The sequence below is a fragment of the Notechis scutatus genome, chromosome 5, assembly GCF_049901735.1.
Source record: "Notechis scutatus isolate UNSWTSFEM ecotype Mainland chromosome 5, rNotScu1.2, whole genome shotgun sequence".
Classification (NCBI taxonomy): domain Eukaryota; kingdom Metazoa; phylum Chordata; class Lepidosauria; order Squamata; family Elapidae; genus Notechis; species Notechis scutatus.
In genome coordinates this window covers 63,440,338-63,457,671 of record NC_142013.1, presented here as the reverse complement: position 1 = coordinate 63,457,671, position 17,334 = coordinate 63,440,338, and the positions used below count along the sequence as shown (strand labels likewise).

Sequence of the window (17,334 nt, the reverse complement as noted above, 5' to 3'; positions counted from 1 at the left end):
TGGATACTGTGAAGATATATCACAAACTAGTTAAAAATTCTTTATTGGAATGCATATATCTGACCTTACTAAGCATTTTACTGAATGTTCTCTGCTTGCCTTTGGATGTATTTTATGTCTTTTCGTTAATAGCCATTGTTGCTTAATCAAAAAAATGTACATATACATTGCAATGTAAACCAAATAAACTTGAATGATAATGTAGTACAAAACACATTTTGGGGAAGTATGTTGTCATAGGCAGAGGAAATATGGAAGCTATTTTTATTTTATTTTAAATTAATTTTCAGTAATATTTAAACACTTGTTTGAGACATTTTTGTTTTAAATTTATACTATTTTTATTTTCTCATTTATCACTAGTACCTTGAGCTCAGCATTTTGTTTCTTTAGTCCTTCCACTGTATAAGAAATATCCTTCCATGTTCCAACCTTCATTTTGGCACATTCTAGTATTTGCTCAGCTTCTTGCTTTGCTTCCAACCATTGTGTTGAATCTTTCAACATTTCATGTAACTGTTGCCTTCGGTTCTGAATGTGACCTTGCACTTCATCCCACTGGTTTTGTATTTTTTCAACTGTGGGAAATAAAGGCAAAAATAAAATATGTCTCTTTATTTGCAAATACTTATTTTAGTGAATTAAAATAGAAGTTAAAAAGCCTGCTCTTGATTATGTTCAAAATTAAATTATTTCAAATTAAAATCTCAATCTAGAATTTTAAATTGTATTTGTTGAATTAATTTTTCATAATGACATTATTATATACCGTGTTTCTCATATAATAAGGCCGGGTCTTATTTTTTTTTGAGCCCCGAAAAAATGGCTAGGCCGTCTTTTTGGGGGTGACTTAATTCCCCCCCCCCTTGCATCTTCAGGCAGGCAGGCGGCGATGGCTTGGATGTTGACCTCGGCGTTGGTGGGGCACTTTGTATTGGGGTCAACGCAGGCAGCACTATATCCGGGTGTGCAACAAAAGTACTTCCTAACGGCAAGCCCCCCCCCACCACCATTCCCCCATTTCGCATGTTTTAATATAGGCCTTAATTTGGGGGGGGGGCTTAATTTCATTTCATGCCCATAAAACATGCTGGGACTTCCTATTGGGGGAGGCCATATTGTTGGAGAAACAGGGTAATAATGACAAAACTTTAGGTAAGTAAGAATTACATTACAGGAGTATGATTTGAATATGGTGTACACTCACTGTGATTATTTGAAATCAGTTTATTATTTAAACATATTTCAATTAAACAAGCTATGAACTTCAATTGGTTCAGAAAAATGAAGAGTTTGAAAAATAATTCATCTTACTATTCTAGCTGTTCCACTAATTAAAAATTGTGTTTGATAAGTTCATTATTCAAAATTTAAAAGTCTTTATAAAACTGGAATTTTTAAATTATTAACTCAGAAGTGTACATAAAAAAAGTATTTGTCACATATTTTATACATATTAATGGTTCTATTTTATTATGGAAACAAACAATAGCCTTTGAAATAAAGAAAATAAGTAGAGAAAATAATCCCTTTTGATAAAGCCTGGAACATAATTTTATGATTAATTATGAACTATTTGGCACAATATAAAATATGATTCTTTATGCCAGGGGTGTCAAACTCATGTCACGGCGTCATCATGTGATGTATTAGGACTTTTTCCCAGTTTGCTAAACCAGGCATGGGTGTGGCCAACATGTGAGGCATCTGGCGCATGGGCCGGGAGTTTGACAGCCCTGCTTTATGAAAGTATAGCACAGTTATAGTTGCCTTAATTGTTTTCTAAGGAGCAAAGAAAAATGTTTTTGGTTGTGGATTTGTAAAATGAGCATAAAATAGTTGAAAAATGTAGAATCTGTTATAAGCATAAATAAGGGAACAGATAATAAATGTATGAAAACAGTTTTATGAATTTAATCATTAGAAAGTTGAGTCACATGAATAAGGCAGTATCATTCTTAAAGACAAAAAGCAAATACATCCATGTAAAGGAAAGACCAGGCCAACAATATTGATATATTTAAGAAAAAAATATGTAAGAGTTTCCCATCATTTCTTTGAAACACAATGTCCTTCACAGAAAAGAGGAAAAATTGACTTTGGGAATTGAACAAAACATAAATGCATATGAGAGAGATTGAGCAAATTGATAATATGAGACAGCAATATTACTAATGTACGACAAGAGCTGTGTGCTGAAACATGTGTAGCTCAGTTCCAATCACTCTCAAATGAAGGTCAAAGGCACATAAAATGGTTACATGATACAAAATGTAAGTTGTATGTAGAAGCTGTCTGTTTGAAGGTCTGACATCTACAGTTAAACCCTGGTAAGCACTGGAAATAAACCCTCTGAGGCTCTAAGAACAAAATCTAATCACAAGAAACAGTATAAATATGTATATTTATATACATATTGGCAGTATAAATGCCATGAAATTTGTAAAAGAAAAGTATATTAATAACAAAAATATCAGATAACAAAGAGTATATGGAATGAGAGAATCTATTTGTCAGGGTTCCAGTTAACACACCAAATGGAATCAGAACTCCAAGCCAGGCATATTCCTCAAAATATAGATTGATTAGGGATGTCATATTGGCAAACCTGGGGAAAACTCGACTCTGAAGGACCTGAGGTTTTCCCCACCCAAAACCTCAAAGTACTTTCCCCCAGGTCACACATCCATCATATGGTCAAATCAGGTTCCAGCCCCAATCCTGACTGGCTTTGGTCCATGCCTCTCCAACACCTGGTAGGGCGTCCTTGTCTCCCACAGGAAAGAATGTTATTTTGGCTGCACATCCCCAGCTAGTGCTACCTCCCTCTTCATGTTCCCACAGCTCCAACCGGTCTTGCTGTGGCAGCCCTGAAGATGCTTCCAAAACAGTTTCAGGACTGACAGGCTGCCCTCCCTCAGTTGAGAAGGACCTCCTGCAAGAGAAAATCAAAGGGAGGTTAACCTGTGTCAGCATCAACCTCCTCTTCCCCTCCCACAAGGTGGCCCTTTGATTTATGAGGGTATCTCTCATGGAACTGCTTAATAAATCTGTCACCTTTTACATCCCAACTCTGGACCCAGATGGCTTCAGATAGGGGGTAAGTGGACAAGGCATTGCAAGTGACCCCTATGCAAGTGCAAGTCTAAAAAAAATTTCACCTTGGGTCTCCCCTTGTACTACAATGGATTTTGGGGCTGTCCGGTCTACTGAGAGCTTGTGGCTGGCTTTATCAGACTGCTATGAAACACTGGGTGCACTTTTCCTAACAGGTGTGGGAGTCTAAGCTGAACAGTTCCCTGGTTTATCACTTTCACTATTGGGAATGGCCCTATGTACTTCAGACCCAGCTTTTTACTTAGTAACTTTAGTTTTAGATACTTTGTTGACAAGTAAGCTTTGTCTTCAACCTGGGAAGGAAGATGGGGGGAGCGATGTTTGTTGGTTTTCTTTTTATAGTTTTTTGCCACTTCATCTAGGGCTCACTTTGTATCTTCCCAGCTCTGCTTTAGTGATCTCATCCATTCAGAAATGGTAGCAAATCCACCCATTTAGACTGTTGCTAGTCCATGTAGCACATAAGGTACTGTTCTACCATGGCTTGTTCCACTGCTCCATTTGTGTTTGGGTGAAAAGCCAAGCTGAGCCCCTGGGTGGACCCTATCACCTGTAGGAATTCTCTTCAGAATTTAGTGGAGAAATGGACCCCCTTATCTGAAACAATTCTGTGGGACACCCCATGCAGTCAATATATCTACTTAATGAACATCTTTGCTAGCTTTTTGGCTGAGGATAACCCAGAGCAGGCTGTGAAGTGGGCTTGCTTTGAAAATCACGTTCCTGCCACTCTCTGGGAGCTCAGCTCCCAAAATCGTGTTTCTGCCATTCTCTGGGAGCTCAGCTATGAAATCCATGGCAATCTCCTCCTAGGGTCGGCTTGGGTCTGCCACTTGTTGGAGGAGGCCTGAAGGTTTCCCAGGTCTCTTCAAGTGGCACAGCTTTTTACTTAGTCATCCAGATCTGCTTTCATCTTCAGCCACCAGAACTACCTCCTAGTTAAGTGCAGGGTCTTCAAGTAGCCAAAGTGTCCAGCAAGCTTGGAATTGTGACTGTGCTGCAGGACTTGAAGTCTCAAGCTGGTGGGAATGAACAACTTAGCTCCCTTCCAGGCTAGTCCATCTTTGAGGGTCTAGGCATCCTTGTTGTCATTGAACCACGGGTCTGTTGGGAGCACTGTCTTCAAAGGTCCTGCCATTGGGTCCCCTCCAGGGCTGTCTCAATGCCAGGCTTGGCCTTTAGTGGTGGCTTGAGCTGCTGGTTGAAAGGGAGAGATGATGGCCTGGATCACAACTTTGTGATGGCTGTTGAACTGTGGTTTTCTGGACAAGGCATCGGCAAGCAGGTTCTTCCCCTCTGGGATGTATTTTAATTCGAAGTTGAACCATTTGAAGTACTGTCCCCAATGGACTTGTTTGGGAGTTTTCGGGTTTTTTTTAGGGCTTCCAAATTCTTGTGGTCAGTCCAAACCTCAAACAGTATCCAGCTCCCCTCTAGGAAGTGTCTTCAGGTGGGAGGGCCCATCGGACAGCATAGACTTCCCTATCCCACACAGTCCACCTCCTTTCAGTGTTAGTGAGCTTTTGGAAGTAGGTGCAGGGTTGTAGGCCCTGGGCTTTGGTTTGCAGTAGCACTACTGGTACAGCCATGTCACTGGCATCAGCCTAGACAACAAAGGGCCATTCAGGATCAGGGTGGCTGAGGATGGGCTCCTCAATGAACAGTTTCTTCAGTTTCTCAAATGCTGGTTGGCAATCCAGGGTTGCTAGCAGCTGGCTGTATCACGGCTTAGGGGCTTCCGTTGTTTTCAGTAGGTCTGTCAGTGCCACTTCAGCAAAGATGGGGATGAACTGCCTGTAAAAGCTGGCAAACCAGAGGAAGCTTTGAAGCTGTTTACAGGTGCATGGAGGTTGCCAGTCTAGCACCACTTTTACTTTTTCTGGGTCCATTTTAATTTCTTTGTTTGACACTCAGTAGCCCAGGTAGTCTAGGGAGGTCTTGTGGAACTCGCATTTTGATAGCTTCATGTATAGTTTAGGCTGCTAGGAGTTTCTTCAAGATCTGGTGCACTAATTTAATGTGCTCTTGTAATGTCTTACTGAATATGAGAATGTTGTCCAGATAGAGTAGGATGCCCTTGTAGAGGTGCTTACTAATCAATTGCATGAATACTGCGGGGGATCCCTGAAGTCCGAACGGCATCACTTTACACCAGAAGCTGCCTAGCAGGCAGTTACAGGCTGTCTTCCATTCATCCCCCTCTTTGATTTGCATTTGGTAATAAGCCTCTCTTAGGTCTAGCTTCGCCTTTGCCAGGTGGCTCAACATGTCCTTCATCAAGAGCAGGGGGTAGGTGTTTTCCATGCACACTGCAATAATTCCTCTAAAATCCACGCAGAGCCTCATCTTTTTTCTCTTTAAAGAGTACTGGGGCGGCTACACTGGGAGTGGGATGCTACCAGTTCTGCCTGGCTCTATAGAACTGGTAGCTCTGAAGAGCAGCAGATGCCGAATTGGTTCTGTGTTTGCTGCTGTTTGGCCCACCCGCACATCTGGGCTCTTACCTGTCCTTTATTTCCTGCTTTTTCAACCTTGGCTGCTTTCCTGCTGTTGAAAAAGCAGGAAAAAAGAGGCTTTTCAAATGCTGCGCATCCATGCACAGTGCTTTTCAGCTGTCCGGGTGGCACATCTTAAGGTTTTGTGTACACATATGCAGCAAAATGTAATCACCGAACCGCTAATAACACTGGTTGAATCCCACCCCTGGGCTACACTAGATTTGGCCAGCTGAATGAACCCCCTTGCAAGGTTAATTTTGATGTATTTCCTCAGTTCATCCATTTCCCTGGGAGTAATCGGTGGATCAGTGTGTGTGTGGGGGGGGGGGGTGTAGGGTATTACTTTCTTGTTCCCTGAATGCTTCAGCGAGGTCCCGGTATTCTTTAGGGACTTGGGGGAAACCCGGCAGCAAATCCATGATGGCAGTGACTTTCTCCCAGGTGCCAGAGTCAGGTAACAGCCTCGACTGTTGGGTCTTGTCACTGAGGTGGGGTGGCAACAGTCCCACTCTGATTTTTAGTTTATAGCCATCGTCCCATGAGATGACTGGTCTCCACTTGTCCAGCCAGCCAAGTCCTAGGATGACTGACTGTCATTTTTGGCACCACCACAAAGCGGATGAGCTCCCAGTGATGGCCCATTTCAAGTCTTACTGGATCAGTGATCAGGGTGGCTGGGAATCCATCTATCAATGTCCCATCAACTTGTTCAAAGAGGATGGGGCGTGCTAGGGGTGTCGTATCTATCCTTGCATTTCCTGCACAGGATTGCAAGGCTGGAGGCTCCAAAGCCATAGAGGGGCTATTTTTGGATGTGCATCTGTGCAGGGCTCCACTTTGAAAGGACGATCATCAGGAAAACCCTCCCCCACTTGCAGATCACTTTCTGAAAGGACAATTGGCAGGAAAATCCCCCTACCCGCACATCTCTTTCTGAAAGGATGATCAGCAGGAAAATCCCCCCACCTGCAGATCGTATTCTGAAAGATCTTTATTCACCCTGCCTGCTTCTGATTTTTCTCCCTTGCCCACATCTCAAGCAAAATCAAGCTGTGATGGGGGGAGGATTTTCCTGTGAGAACTGTGTTAAATGTTAACATTTCAGAAATGTTATCTGCAGATATCTCTTTCAGAAAATGAGAGGCTTCCATGGGTAAAATTGAGTTTGAGCATCTTGCTCCAGTGAGAGGGGTACAGGCCAGGGGCTTAGCACCCAGGGAAGATCAGGTTTTGGGGTGCAAAGGAGGAAGAGGCAATCTCCTCTTCCATCCTCCATCCCACTGCAATGCCACCATGGAGCTCGCACAGGGCAGCATGACCACTGGCAAAGGGGCCCTGGCAGGCCGGCAGCAGGGGAAGTGCTTCAGAGGTTGTAGATCTGGGCCAAGTTGCCCCATGCCATGCAAGAGCAGCCCAGGTGCTGAGAGCAGCACAGCCAGCGGGTGAAGAGCCCCTGTGAGGCCAGTAGGAGCAGCTGCAGCAGGCCCAGCAGCTGGACAGAGGCAAGGCCACATGGCCTTCTGCCTCACTATAACAGCGGCCTGACCAAGATCTGAGCTCCAGTGTCCCAGCAGCAGGCAGAATGGGTGAAGGCCAGGGCACGTCGAGAGCTTGGTTTGCTGGCATTTCAGACAAGTAGACTATGGGATGGAGGGCAGGGCTGGCGGTAGCAGCACTCCCACTCCCATAAACCCCTGTGCTCACTGCCTTCTGTAAGTAAAAAAAATAAGACTCCCCCCAAAATAGCCCCAGTGCTTATTTTTGAACCCAAAAGAAAATAAGACTGGGACTGATTTTTGGGGAAACATGGAATGATTCTATTGAAACATAGTGTCAAGGTTCTGACTAACAAACCCAAGCAAATCAGAACTCTGAGACTGAGATCTCTCTCAAAGAAATTATTTATTGGTCACATCAAGGGATGTCCAAGTAGGTTAATTGGCAGGCTCCCATAGGCACTCCTCTCCATCTTCATCCAACACTTGTGGAGATGACCTTGGTTCCCATGAGAAAGCTGATTGTTGTGTCTAGCAACACATTCCAGCCTTCCTCCCCCCATGGTATGTGGCAAGTGAGAAACAACAAAATGGCCTTGGCCAGGTTTGGTTTGAAGTTGACAGTCAGATCTCCCCTACTGAGTGAGAAGTACTTGGAAAACATCAAGTACAGACAAATTAACTTCCTGCTAGCCACCTTTCCCATCCCAGGTGGTTCTTTTGCCTTTTGGGGATTTTTATTATGGAATTTCTTGACTAGCTTATCTGCTCTTATGTCCTTACTATTCATTCAGGTGGCTTTTGATAGGGGGTAACCCTTCCACTGCAATAAATATTGGAGCTTTCCCTTACATAGTCTAGAGCAGGGGTGGGCAAACTTTTTGGCTCAGGGCCTCATTGACTTTAAAATTTGACAAACGGGCCGGGTCAGCACAAGATTTTTGCCCCCCCTTTTGCCCCCCTCCCCCTTCTTCTCCTCCTTCCCCTCCCCTCAGAGGCCCCTGAGTCAGGAGTTGCTACCACCGGCGTGGCTCCGCGTTGTCTCGGGAAGGGAAAGGCAAAAAGGAAGAGCCGCGGCGGTGCTTTGCAACAGCAGCAGCGGCACCGGAGGCTCAGGCTCAGCGGCTCCTGGTTTTGCCTTTCCCTTCCCAAGGCAACGGGACTGGAGCCGCAGCGGAGCTGCGCCGGCGGTAGCAACTCCTGATTCAGGGGCCTCCGAGGAGGAGAGGAAAGAGGAGGAGAAGGGGGAAGGGGGGCAAAAGGGGGCAAAAATCTTGTGCTGACGCACCCGATAAGCGGCTCACCACTGACGGTGGCTCCCAGCACCGAGCAACTTCCCAGCAACTTGCAGCTTGCTTTTCCTCTCGGGCGCTCGCGCCTGGCCCCGAGCCACGCGGCAGAGGAAACCGGAGTGCCGCCGGTCGCCTCCTCAAGCAGCCCGCCCACCCGCCGGGCGGAACACTTCCCGCTCCTCGGCGGAGGGAAGCCGGCGGGCGGGCGGGCTGTTTGGAGGAGGCGACGGCGGCGCTCGGCTTCCCTCCGCCACGCGGACTTGGGGCCAGGTGCAGCGGCCCGAGTTACAAAGAAACCGAAAGTTGCTGGGAAGTTGCTCGAGTTCCGGGCTTCTAGGCTTAAACTTTTCACAGCGCGGGCGGAGGAAGCCCGGAGCGCCGCCGAGTCGCCTCCTCCAAGCAGCCCGCCCGCCCGCCGGGCTTTCCCTCCGCCCGCACGGCTCGGGGCCAGGCGTGGCGCCCGCGAGGAAAAGGAAGGCGCAAGTTGCTGGGAAGTTGCTCGGGTGCTGGGAGCAGGCTTTTAAAGTGCAGGACCGCTGAGCCGGGAAACAGGGCACCAAGGCAGGGCAAGGCTCCACCAGCAGCGGCCTAGCTTTAGGTGGCTCCAAGCAGCCCGCCCACCCGCTGGGCGGAACCCTTCCCGCTCCTCGGCGGGAAGCGCTCCCTCCTGCAAACTTTGCCTTTGCAAAGTTTAAGCCTGAAGCCCCGGAAAAAAAGAGGGATCGGCGGGGACTCACCTTCGGAGAGGTCGCACTCGAAGGTGATTTCAAACTCCCAGCCGAGGCCTTTGCAAAGTTCTTTTCTTTCCTACTCCCGAGAGCGCTCCGCACTGTTTTGCAGCTTTGGGGGCCACGCGGCGCGCAGGGCAATACGATTTTTTTCAGGGGCCCAGCGATTTTTTTTTCAGGGGCGGGCGGATTGGACAGACCAACGGGCCGGATGTGGCCCGCGGGCTGTAGTTTGCCCACCCCTGGTCTAGAGTCTAGGATCCTTTGTACTTCGTAATGGGTCTCCCCTTCCACTACGATAAGGCCTGGAGCTACTTGAGCTACTGGCCTCAGCTCTGGTCCTATTACTGGCTTCAATAAGCTGTTATGAAAGACTGGATGTACTTTCCCCAATAGATATGGGAGTTTCAGCACTACTGTGACTGGGTTGATGATCCTTATGATGGGAAAAGGCCTGATAAATTTAGGTCCCAATTTTTTAAAAGGCAGATTTAAATTTCAGATACTTGGTAAAGAGGTAGATTTTTTCTCCAGTCTCTGGGGGGATCACTTTTTCTCTGCTTGTTCTTTTTGTGATTTGGTGGCTTTTGTTAATGCTCATTTTATATTTCCCCAAGCACTCTGCAATGTATCTAACCATTCTGTCAAACTCATTGATGAAGTGGGCTCCTGGGGGTATTCAGACATGGGAATGAACTCTACCTCTGTGGCTACCTTGAACAGAGTAAGCTCTGTGCTGCTGTGCATGGCATTATTGTATGCCATCTCAGCAAAAGGCAGTAGGTCTGCCCCATTAGTTTGCTGGTAGTAGAGACAGCACCTCAAGTACTGCTCTACCATTGCATTCATTTGTTCTACTATCTTATTGGTAATCAGGTGAAAAGCTGAACCTCTTGGAAGACCAAATCAGCTTAATAAATTCCCTGCAGAACTTGGCTGTAAATTAAATCCCTTGATCTGATATAATTCTTTTTGGGATTCCACGCAGTCAGTAAATATGTTTCAGGAACAGCTTTGCCAACTTATGGGATGAGGGGAGCCCCAGAGAGGCTATAAAATGAGCCTGCTTTAAGAAAAGATCAATCAACAGTGTTTCTTTCACTTTCTGAAAGTTCCACTATAAAATCCATTGCCATTTCCCTCCCAGGATGAGATGGCTCAGCTACTTGTTGTAACAGTCCAGGAGGTTTTCCCAGGCCTTTTTTTCATTGTGGCACATACTACATGGCTTTTCGCATAACTCTCAATATCCTTTTTCATTCCTAGCCACCAAAACTGTCTCCTCACCAGGTGCCATGTTTTTAAGAATCCAAAGCGGCTGGCTTGCTTGGCATCATGACTTCTCTGCAGAACCTGGACCTGGGGGATACTAGGGATGTATAATTTAGGGCCTTTCCATGCCAGCCTGTCCCTGGAGGTCAGGAGATGGTTGTCATCCCTTAACCAGAGGTCAGCTGCCAACTTTGCTCTGAGCTTCTGGGTTAACTCACCATCAGGTTCGGTCGACCATTTTCGAACTCGCTGCCTCATGGTGACTTGTGCTGCCTTTTGAGGGAGGGGAATGATGGTGTTGACCAACTTCTTTGTGATTGCTTTTGTATTGTGGCATTCAGGATAAGGCATCAGCCAGGAAGTCATCCCCCGCCCCTGGGATATGCCTTCGGGTGAAATCAAACTGGTTAAAGTATTGTGGCCACAAAACTTGTTTGGGCGTGAAGAGGGCTTCCGGTTTTGCAAGGCTTCGGCGGCGGCGGCAGGAATTTGTGACTCTCCGCGATTCCTGCAGCGCTCGCTGCCGAAGTGCCTCCGATCCAGACGGATCTGGAGGATAGGGTTGCCCCGTAGAGGCAGCCGAAGAGAGAGGGGATCCGGTTTGGGTTTGGGGGTATCGCAAACCCCCTCCTCAGCCAGCAAAACCCCTTTTTCCCAAGGTGGTGGAGCGGCGGTCAGCAATGGCCGCCACAAAGAAGCCTGCAGCCGGGTAAGATTCGTGCAGGAGGAAGTAGGAGAAAGCGAAAGCTTTGGCTGAACCGGGACCACAAGAAACTTCTAAACACCCTGGAAACTAAATCGTTTGAAGGATACATTGTCTCCCAAAGAAGACTGTAAAAGCGGCGGAACAAAGCTGGAAAGGGAAAGTTATTTTCTTTCACTCTCCCTTCCCACAGAAACAGCAGATGGAAATCTGGAAAACCTGCTTGGGCATAGAAGATAATCTAACTTGAAATTTAAAGCCAAGGGGATAAAGGATTTCTGGACATTGGAATTAAAAGCTTAAAATTATTTTTATTTGCTATAAATGGAAGGGAAGAGGTAAAGACTTATTTTAAGATTGTACTGAAGGAGACTGCTTTGAGTTTATAAAATCAGAAATAAAAGGTATTACGACTTCTAGAAGACTACTTTGGAACTGTGTATTTGAATTCTACCCTAGGAAGAGAAAATATAGAAAGAAGAAAGTGCTAAATGAAACTGTTTGCTTTGATTTGGTTTGCTTTGTGACTTTGGGATTTTTGTGAACTATTTCTTGAAAGATTAAAGACATTTGGGTTGTTTTTTAAAAAAGGAAAAAAAATGGCATTATCTTTTGAAGAATTACAAATGGAATTTCAAAAATTGAAAGAAGAGGAACAAGAAGGCAAGGGCTCTTCTGGATCTATTTTCCACTTTTTAGAAATGGCGATTTCTACCTATCAAGATATACAACAACAACAGGAAGGCTGGGATGATGAAGAAGAAGCCATCTTTAATGGACAAATACTCTTAGTGGAGGAAGAAAAGCGTAAGGGGGGCAAAGAAATGGTGAACTCAGGATTTAAAAAAGCAACCAAGAAAAAGAAAAATAAGATGAAAAATCGATATGATGTCAGAAAGCAACAGAAAAGAGAAATACAACAGAGAGGGAAGATTAAGAGAGTGAAACTTGAGAGACGGGGGGGTGTCAAAAAGCTAGAATTGATAAGAAAGGAAGGGAAAAAGGAAAGAGAAGTCATAAAAGTTTTAAACAAGATGTTAAAAAACAGGTTTTTTTCAGAGATAAGGGGTAAGATAATTTTATAAAAATGATTCTGCAAAAGTACATAAGATTGTATGGTAGATATTAGTATTTGAAACTGAGTTAGAAAATTAAAATATTACATGAGTTAATAATGCATTAAAGGGAAGCTATGAAAATGTTTAAGATTTAATAATAGAGTTTAATTTCCTATGAAATATTGCTCTTATTATATTATAAATTCAATATTCATTTTTTTGGTTTTATCATTACTTATCAAATTTAATATTATTTGCTTGTTTTATTACTTTGAAATGTAGTACTTAGAATGTACGAAGCAGAATCAGTATGGAAAGTATGTATTATTTTAAGTGTTAAATTTAGGGGAAAGATAAAAAGTTGTCATACTTCAACCAGTGGTTACAGGAGAAATATTGTATTAGAAAGAAAGGATAAATAGATGATTGAAAGAGAACGGACAAAAGATGCAAGTATAATTATTTAAATTGAGATGAAATAAATAAAATAGAATTAAAAGAGTGCATAGGAGAGAGAAAATATATAGAAAATATAGAATGTTAAATAAGATATGAAATAGTATATTATGTGAGCACGAATTTGATTTATGTCTGTACAAAAAGATCTAACCCGGGGTAAGTCGCTTTCCAAAAAGAAGTTTTATGTATTTATGTTTTGTGTAATGTTTGTCTATGTTTGAAAGGATGTTGGAAGAGAACTAATGAAACTATATATAATGAATATATATATAATTTAAGGCAAAAGAAATACAATTAAACAGAAGGAAAGGGAGCAGTAAAGAGAAGTTGGGAAAGGATATGAAGTTGAACAGATAAGATAAATATATATATTAAATTGTGTTCGTATAGAAATGTGATAATTTGGAATTATCTTGTTTTTAAATAAGATGTTTTATGTGCTTTTTAGAAAAGATATTTTATGTTACTACATCCTATGTTTTGTTTGTTTGTGTATTGTTCTTAAAAAATTAATAAAATTTGTTCAAAAAAAAACACAACTTGTTTGGGCGAGAGCTTCTGAGGGGTCCTAAGTGCTTCCAGTTTTTTGTGATCAGTCCGTACTTCAAACAGCACTTTGTTCCCCTCTGCCAGATTAATAATGCCCAATGACAGCAAAACCCTCCTTCTCCCACAATGCACAACATTTTTCAGGGTCAGTTGTCAACTCTGAAGTTAACCTGACTGAAGCCATCTTGTCCTGCCTCACAGCTGCCATGAAGCCTGACAAAGAAGGGAAGGGGGAAGTGGATAGCCCAGCTTACAGTCAAAATAAAAAGTTTTCCTGTGGGAACCAAAGTCATCATAATAGGTGGTTGGTGAAGGAGGAGAGGAGCCTGCCAGCCATATTCATTGGACAATGTGACTGATGACACTGGGGACGGGGGAAGTATTAATCTTTTAATTAGGTGAAAAATGTGGGAACTTTCAGAATTGGTTTTCACTAGCTATGTTGATATGATATATCCAATAAAAATATTCTTAGAGGAATCTACCTGCCTCGGAGTTCTGCTTTCAATGGGTGCATTGCACGGAATGCTGACATTAAGCCAACTCTGATAACTTTCCACTCAACCAGAGCAACTCTGCCTGAGCCCTGGCTACTCACCTGATCTCTTGAGGGGAATAGTGAAGACTCAGGGAAGACTGTAGAGATGGAGAGGCAGGGGGTAGAAGCTGCAAGTGTCAGCGCAACCCCCACAAAGAGCCTACAGACCCCCACCGAGGTCCTGCAGACTGCAGCAACACTGACAGAGGTTGCCCTTCTATCAATGATCTGGCCCAAGATCTGAGCAGAGGTAAAGACCACTGGGGACCTGTACCAAGCCGAGGAGGATCTCCAATGCCAGGGCTCCATTCAGAGGCTTGAAACGGAGTTCCTACTGATATCTACATGGGAGTCTGCTGCTCTTGCCCTGCAGTGGAGGGAGAGAAGGCCTCCTGAATTGGACAAATCCAGAGAATAGAGATACGTGACAGCTCACCCAGGGCTAGTGGTGGAGACCCTGCAGGAGAGGTTTGACTGGATTAGCATCGAGGGGATGGGGCAGGTGTGGAGATTCGAGCAACCCAACAGAGTGCATGCTCACAGAACTAGTTGTTAAACCAGTTGCAGCTCACCACTGGATGGACCCAGAGAAAGTCAAAGCTGTCCTGGACTGGCAACCTCTTCAAACTCTCAAGCAACTTCAAAGCTTTCTGGGGTTCTCTAATTTCTACAGACAGTTCATTCCCCCCTTTACAGGGATTGCTCTCCCAATCAGGAACTATAAAAATAAGAGAGGGGAGTGAAGGCATGGCCAGGCCAACTCTTTAAATGGACCCTAGAATGCCATTCGAGATAATCCTTAAGCATCTAGACCCGAACCAAGCATTCGTGATCCAAGCAGATGCCAGTGATGTAGCAGTGGCTGCAGTCCTCCTCCCAAAAATATGCTGAGGGGAACCTTCAACCATGTGCATACACCTCTAGAAAAGTAACAGAGACTGAAAGGAGGTGTGATGACCCATAATATCTCAAAAATAACACAAAAACTAAAACATGAATCAAGGTCTTGTAATGCCTTCAACAGCTTCTCTGTTTTATTAGTCACAGTTTAAATTCAAAAAGTAGATAATGAAGCAGAAGGAAACCAAAAACAAACCACATTGATGAGAGTTCCAAGGCAAACCAAGATAATTAATCACACAATCCAGGAAGATAACCGGGGAGAGTCCATGGGAAGAACGCAAATAAAGGTAAACCTTATCCAAGGAAAGCACTAATTTGACTTCAGCGTCTGTGAACATGCAGTTCCAAACTCTGATACAGAGCTCACAGCTGCAACCCATGAGGAGGATCATGGCCCTCTCCTCCCGAGTAGACCATGCTTTTCCATGATCCTCTCCTCCCTGTGTGCCCTAGGATGGATAGGGGATGGGCCTGGATCCTCCTCTGATTGCTTAGCCAGCCTCTGCCCTTCCCCAGCCTCCTCCACCACCTCTGGAGCCACACTTCCACTCCCTGTTGGCTGTTCTTCCTCTTCCTCAGATTCAGTCTCCACCAGGGGCATGACAGGAGGTGGGCAATGTGGGAAAAAGAAGCATACACAGTCCATTGGGCTCTGCTAACCTGGCACTGCTTCCTTGAATGGAGCAAAGTGCCATTTGAAGTATGGACAGACCATAAAAGTCTGGATGCACTTAGGACCCTGTGAAAAGCTCTCACCAAAGCAGGTTCAATGGGCACCTCTTCAATTTCATTTTAAAACACATTCGGGGGGGGGGGGGGAGAAATCCTTTGTCAGATGCTTTGTCATGAATGCCACAATACAACAGCAAGCATGAGGAGATGGTCCATGCTATGATGTCTTCATCATGTCTTCAGCAAGCCAGCCAAGCCATAACTAGGCAACAAGCACAGAGGCAAAAACCTGGTGAGGGAGGGGTTTGACTCAACTGTTGAAAACTGAGCTACCCACTGATCCATGATACCAAGACAACAAGGAGCTATTTACCCCCAGAGATGGACTAGCCTGGAAGGGCTCCAAACTGTATGTCCCCAAAAACCTCCAAGTAGTGCAAAGGAACCATGACAGCAAGAGGCAGGCCTCTTTGACTTCCTTAAAACCCTGCACTTGGCCAGAAGACAGTTATGGTGGCCAAAGATGAAAGGAGATATTGGGGATCATGTCAACAGCTGCGCTACTTGTGCCACAATAAAAAAAATGACCAGGGAAGCCCCCAGGACTGCTTCAACAAGTAGCTGACCCCTATCTCCAATGTACAAGAAATAAACATTGAAATGAACTTCCGGTTTGGGCTTCTTCGGCGACAGACCGAAACCTCGTTTCTGCGAGGCTTTGATCCATGCTCGCCGCTGGAGCGCCCCGAGCCGGCTGGTTTCGGGGCTAAGCCACCCCGTAGAGGTGGTGAAGAAGGGGGAGACTGCTTGCAGGGTTGAAGAGAGCCGCATCTCTTCTCCCCAGCTGGCCATTACTCCCTTTCCTGAAGGCGGTTGTAGCAGTGGTCAGAAATGGCCACCACAAAGAAAAACTTGACCGGAAAAGAATGTGCAGGAGGAAGATAAGAAGAGAAAGTTTTGGTTGACTGTGTCAAACAGCAAAAGCAACAAATAACGTACCTTGGAATTGAAACTATAAAAAAAAACCCAGTAACATTGTTCCCTAAGAAGATTTTTAAGCTGCGAAGGAGAGAGAAAAGGGGAAATATTTGGTTTTTTTCCTTCCTTTTCCTATACTGACAGCTAAGAGACTTAAGCAAGAAATTGGAAAAAAATCCACTTTGACATTAATAGGCATTTAATGCTGAAAATAAAAAGTCAAAGGGATAATAAAGATTTCTGGATAATCAAAAGCTTTTGAAAATGGGAGAGAAAAAGAATAAAAGGGCAGGATCTGGAAGGGAGGAGACTGCCTGGAATTAAAAAGAACTTACAGCAAAATCTCAACAAGAATTCCAAAAGATACATTTTAACTGAAACATCGCAACAAAAACCCCAGGAAGAGAAAGTGGAAAAAGAAATAAGAAGAAATAACTTGGGACTATTTGGATTACTTGATGATTTCTGGATTTTTGGTTATTGTATTTGAATGACTAAAATCAATCGGGTGGTTGTTTAAAACTGTTTAAAATGGCTCCACTTTTAGAAGAACTGAAAATGGAACTTAAAAAATACAAAGAAGATGCACAAGAAGGGAGAGGTTCTTTTGGCTTTGTATTTCAGTTTTTAGAAATGGAGATTTGGAATTATGAGAAACAACAAGAAATGCCTGCAGAACAAGAAGATTGCGACAAAGAAAAAGCCATCTTTAATGAACAAGTAATCTTAGGTGGGGGGGGGAAGGGAAGGGGGGAAAGAGAATGGAAAGTTTAAGATTGGGAAAAACAACTCCAAAAAAATATGAGTGAAAAATAAGTATAAAATCAGAAAGCAACAGAAGAGGGAAATGCAGAAGAGAGAATTAGAAGTAGAGAGACAAGGGGGTAAAAAGGGGAGCGAGAAGAAGAGAGGGAAGAAAGAAAGGAAAAGAAGTTATAAAGGACAGAAACAAAATATAGAGAAACAGGGCCTATTTAGAGATAATGGGTAAAAATTTAATGGAAAAAGGAATTCTGCAAAGGCACATAAGATAGTTTTGTTATATTAGAAAGAGAAATTTTAGAAAATATG

General features: G+C 44.1%; 1 protein-coding gene across 7 annotated transcripts in view; it reads right to left on the bottom strand.

Annotated features, from left to right (window-relative positions):
- The window catches only part of DMD (dystrophin), a 1,185,061-nt gene that overhangs the window by 445,576 nt on the left and 722,151 nt on the right, over positions 1-17,334 (bottom strand). For all 7 annotated transcript variants that reach the window (XM_087966867.1, XM_087966866.1, XM_087966869.1 and 4 more), the window contains exon 52: positions 367-578. In XM_087966867.1, coding sequence (XP_087822993.1) covers positions 367-578 — 212 coding nt within the window. The remainder of the gene's footprint in view (positions 1-366; positions 579-17,334) is intronic.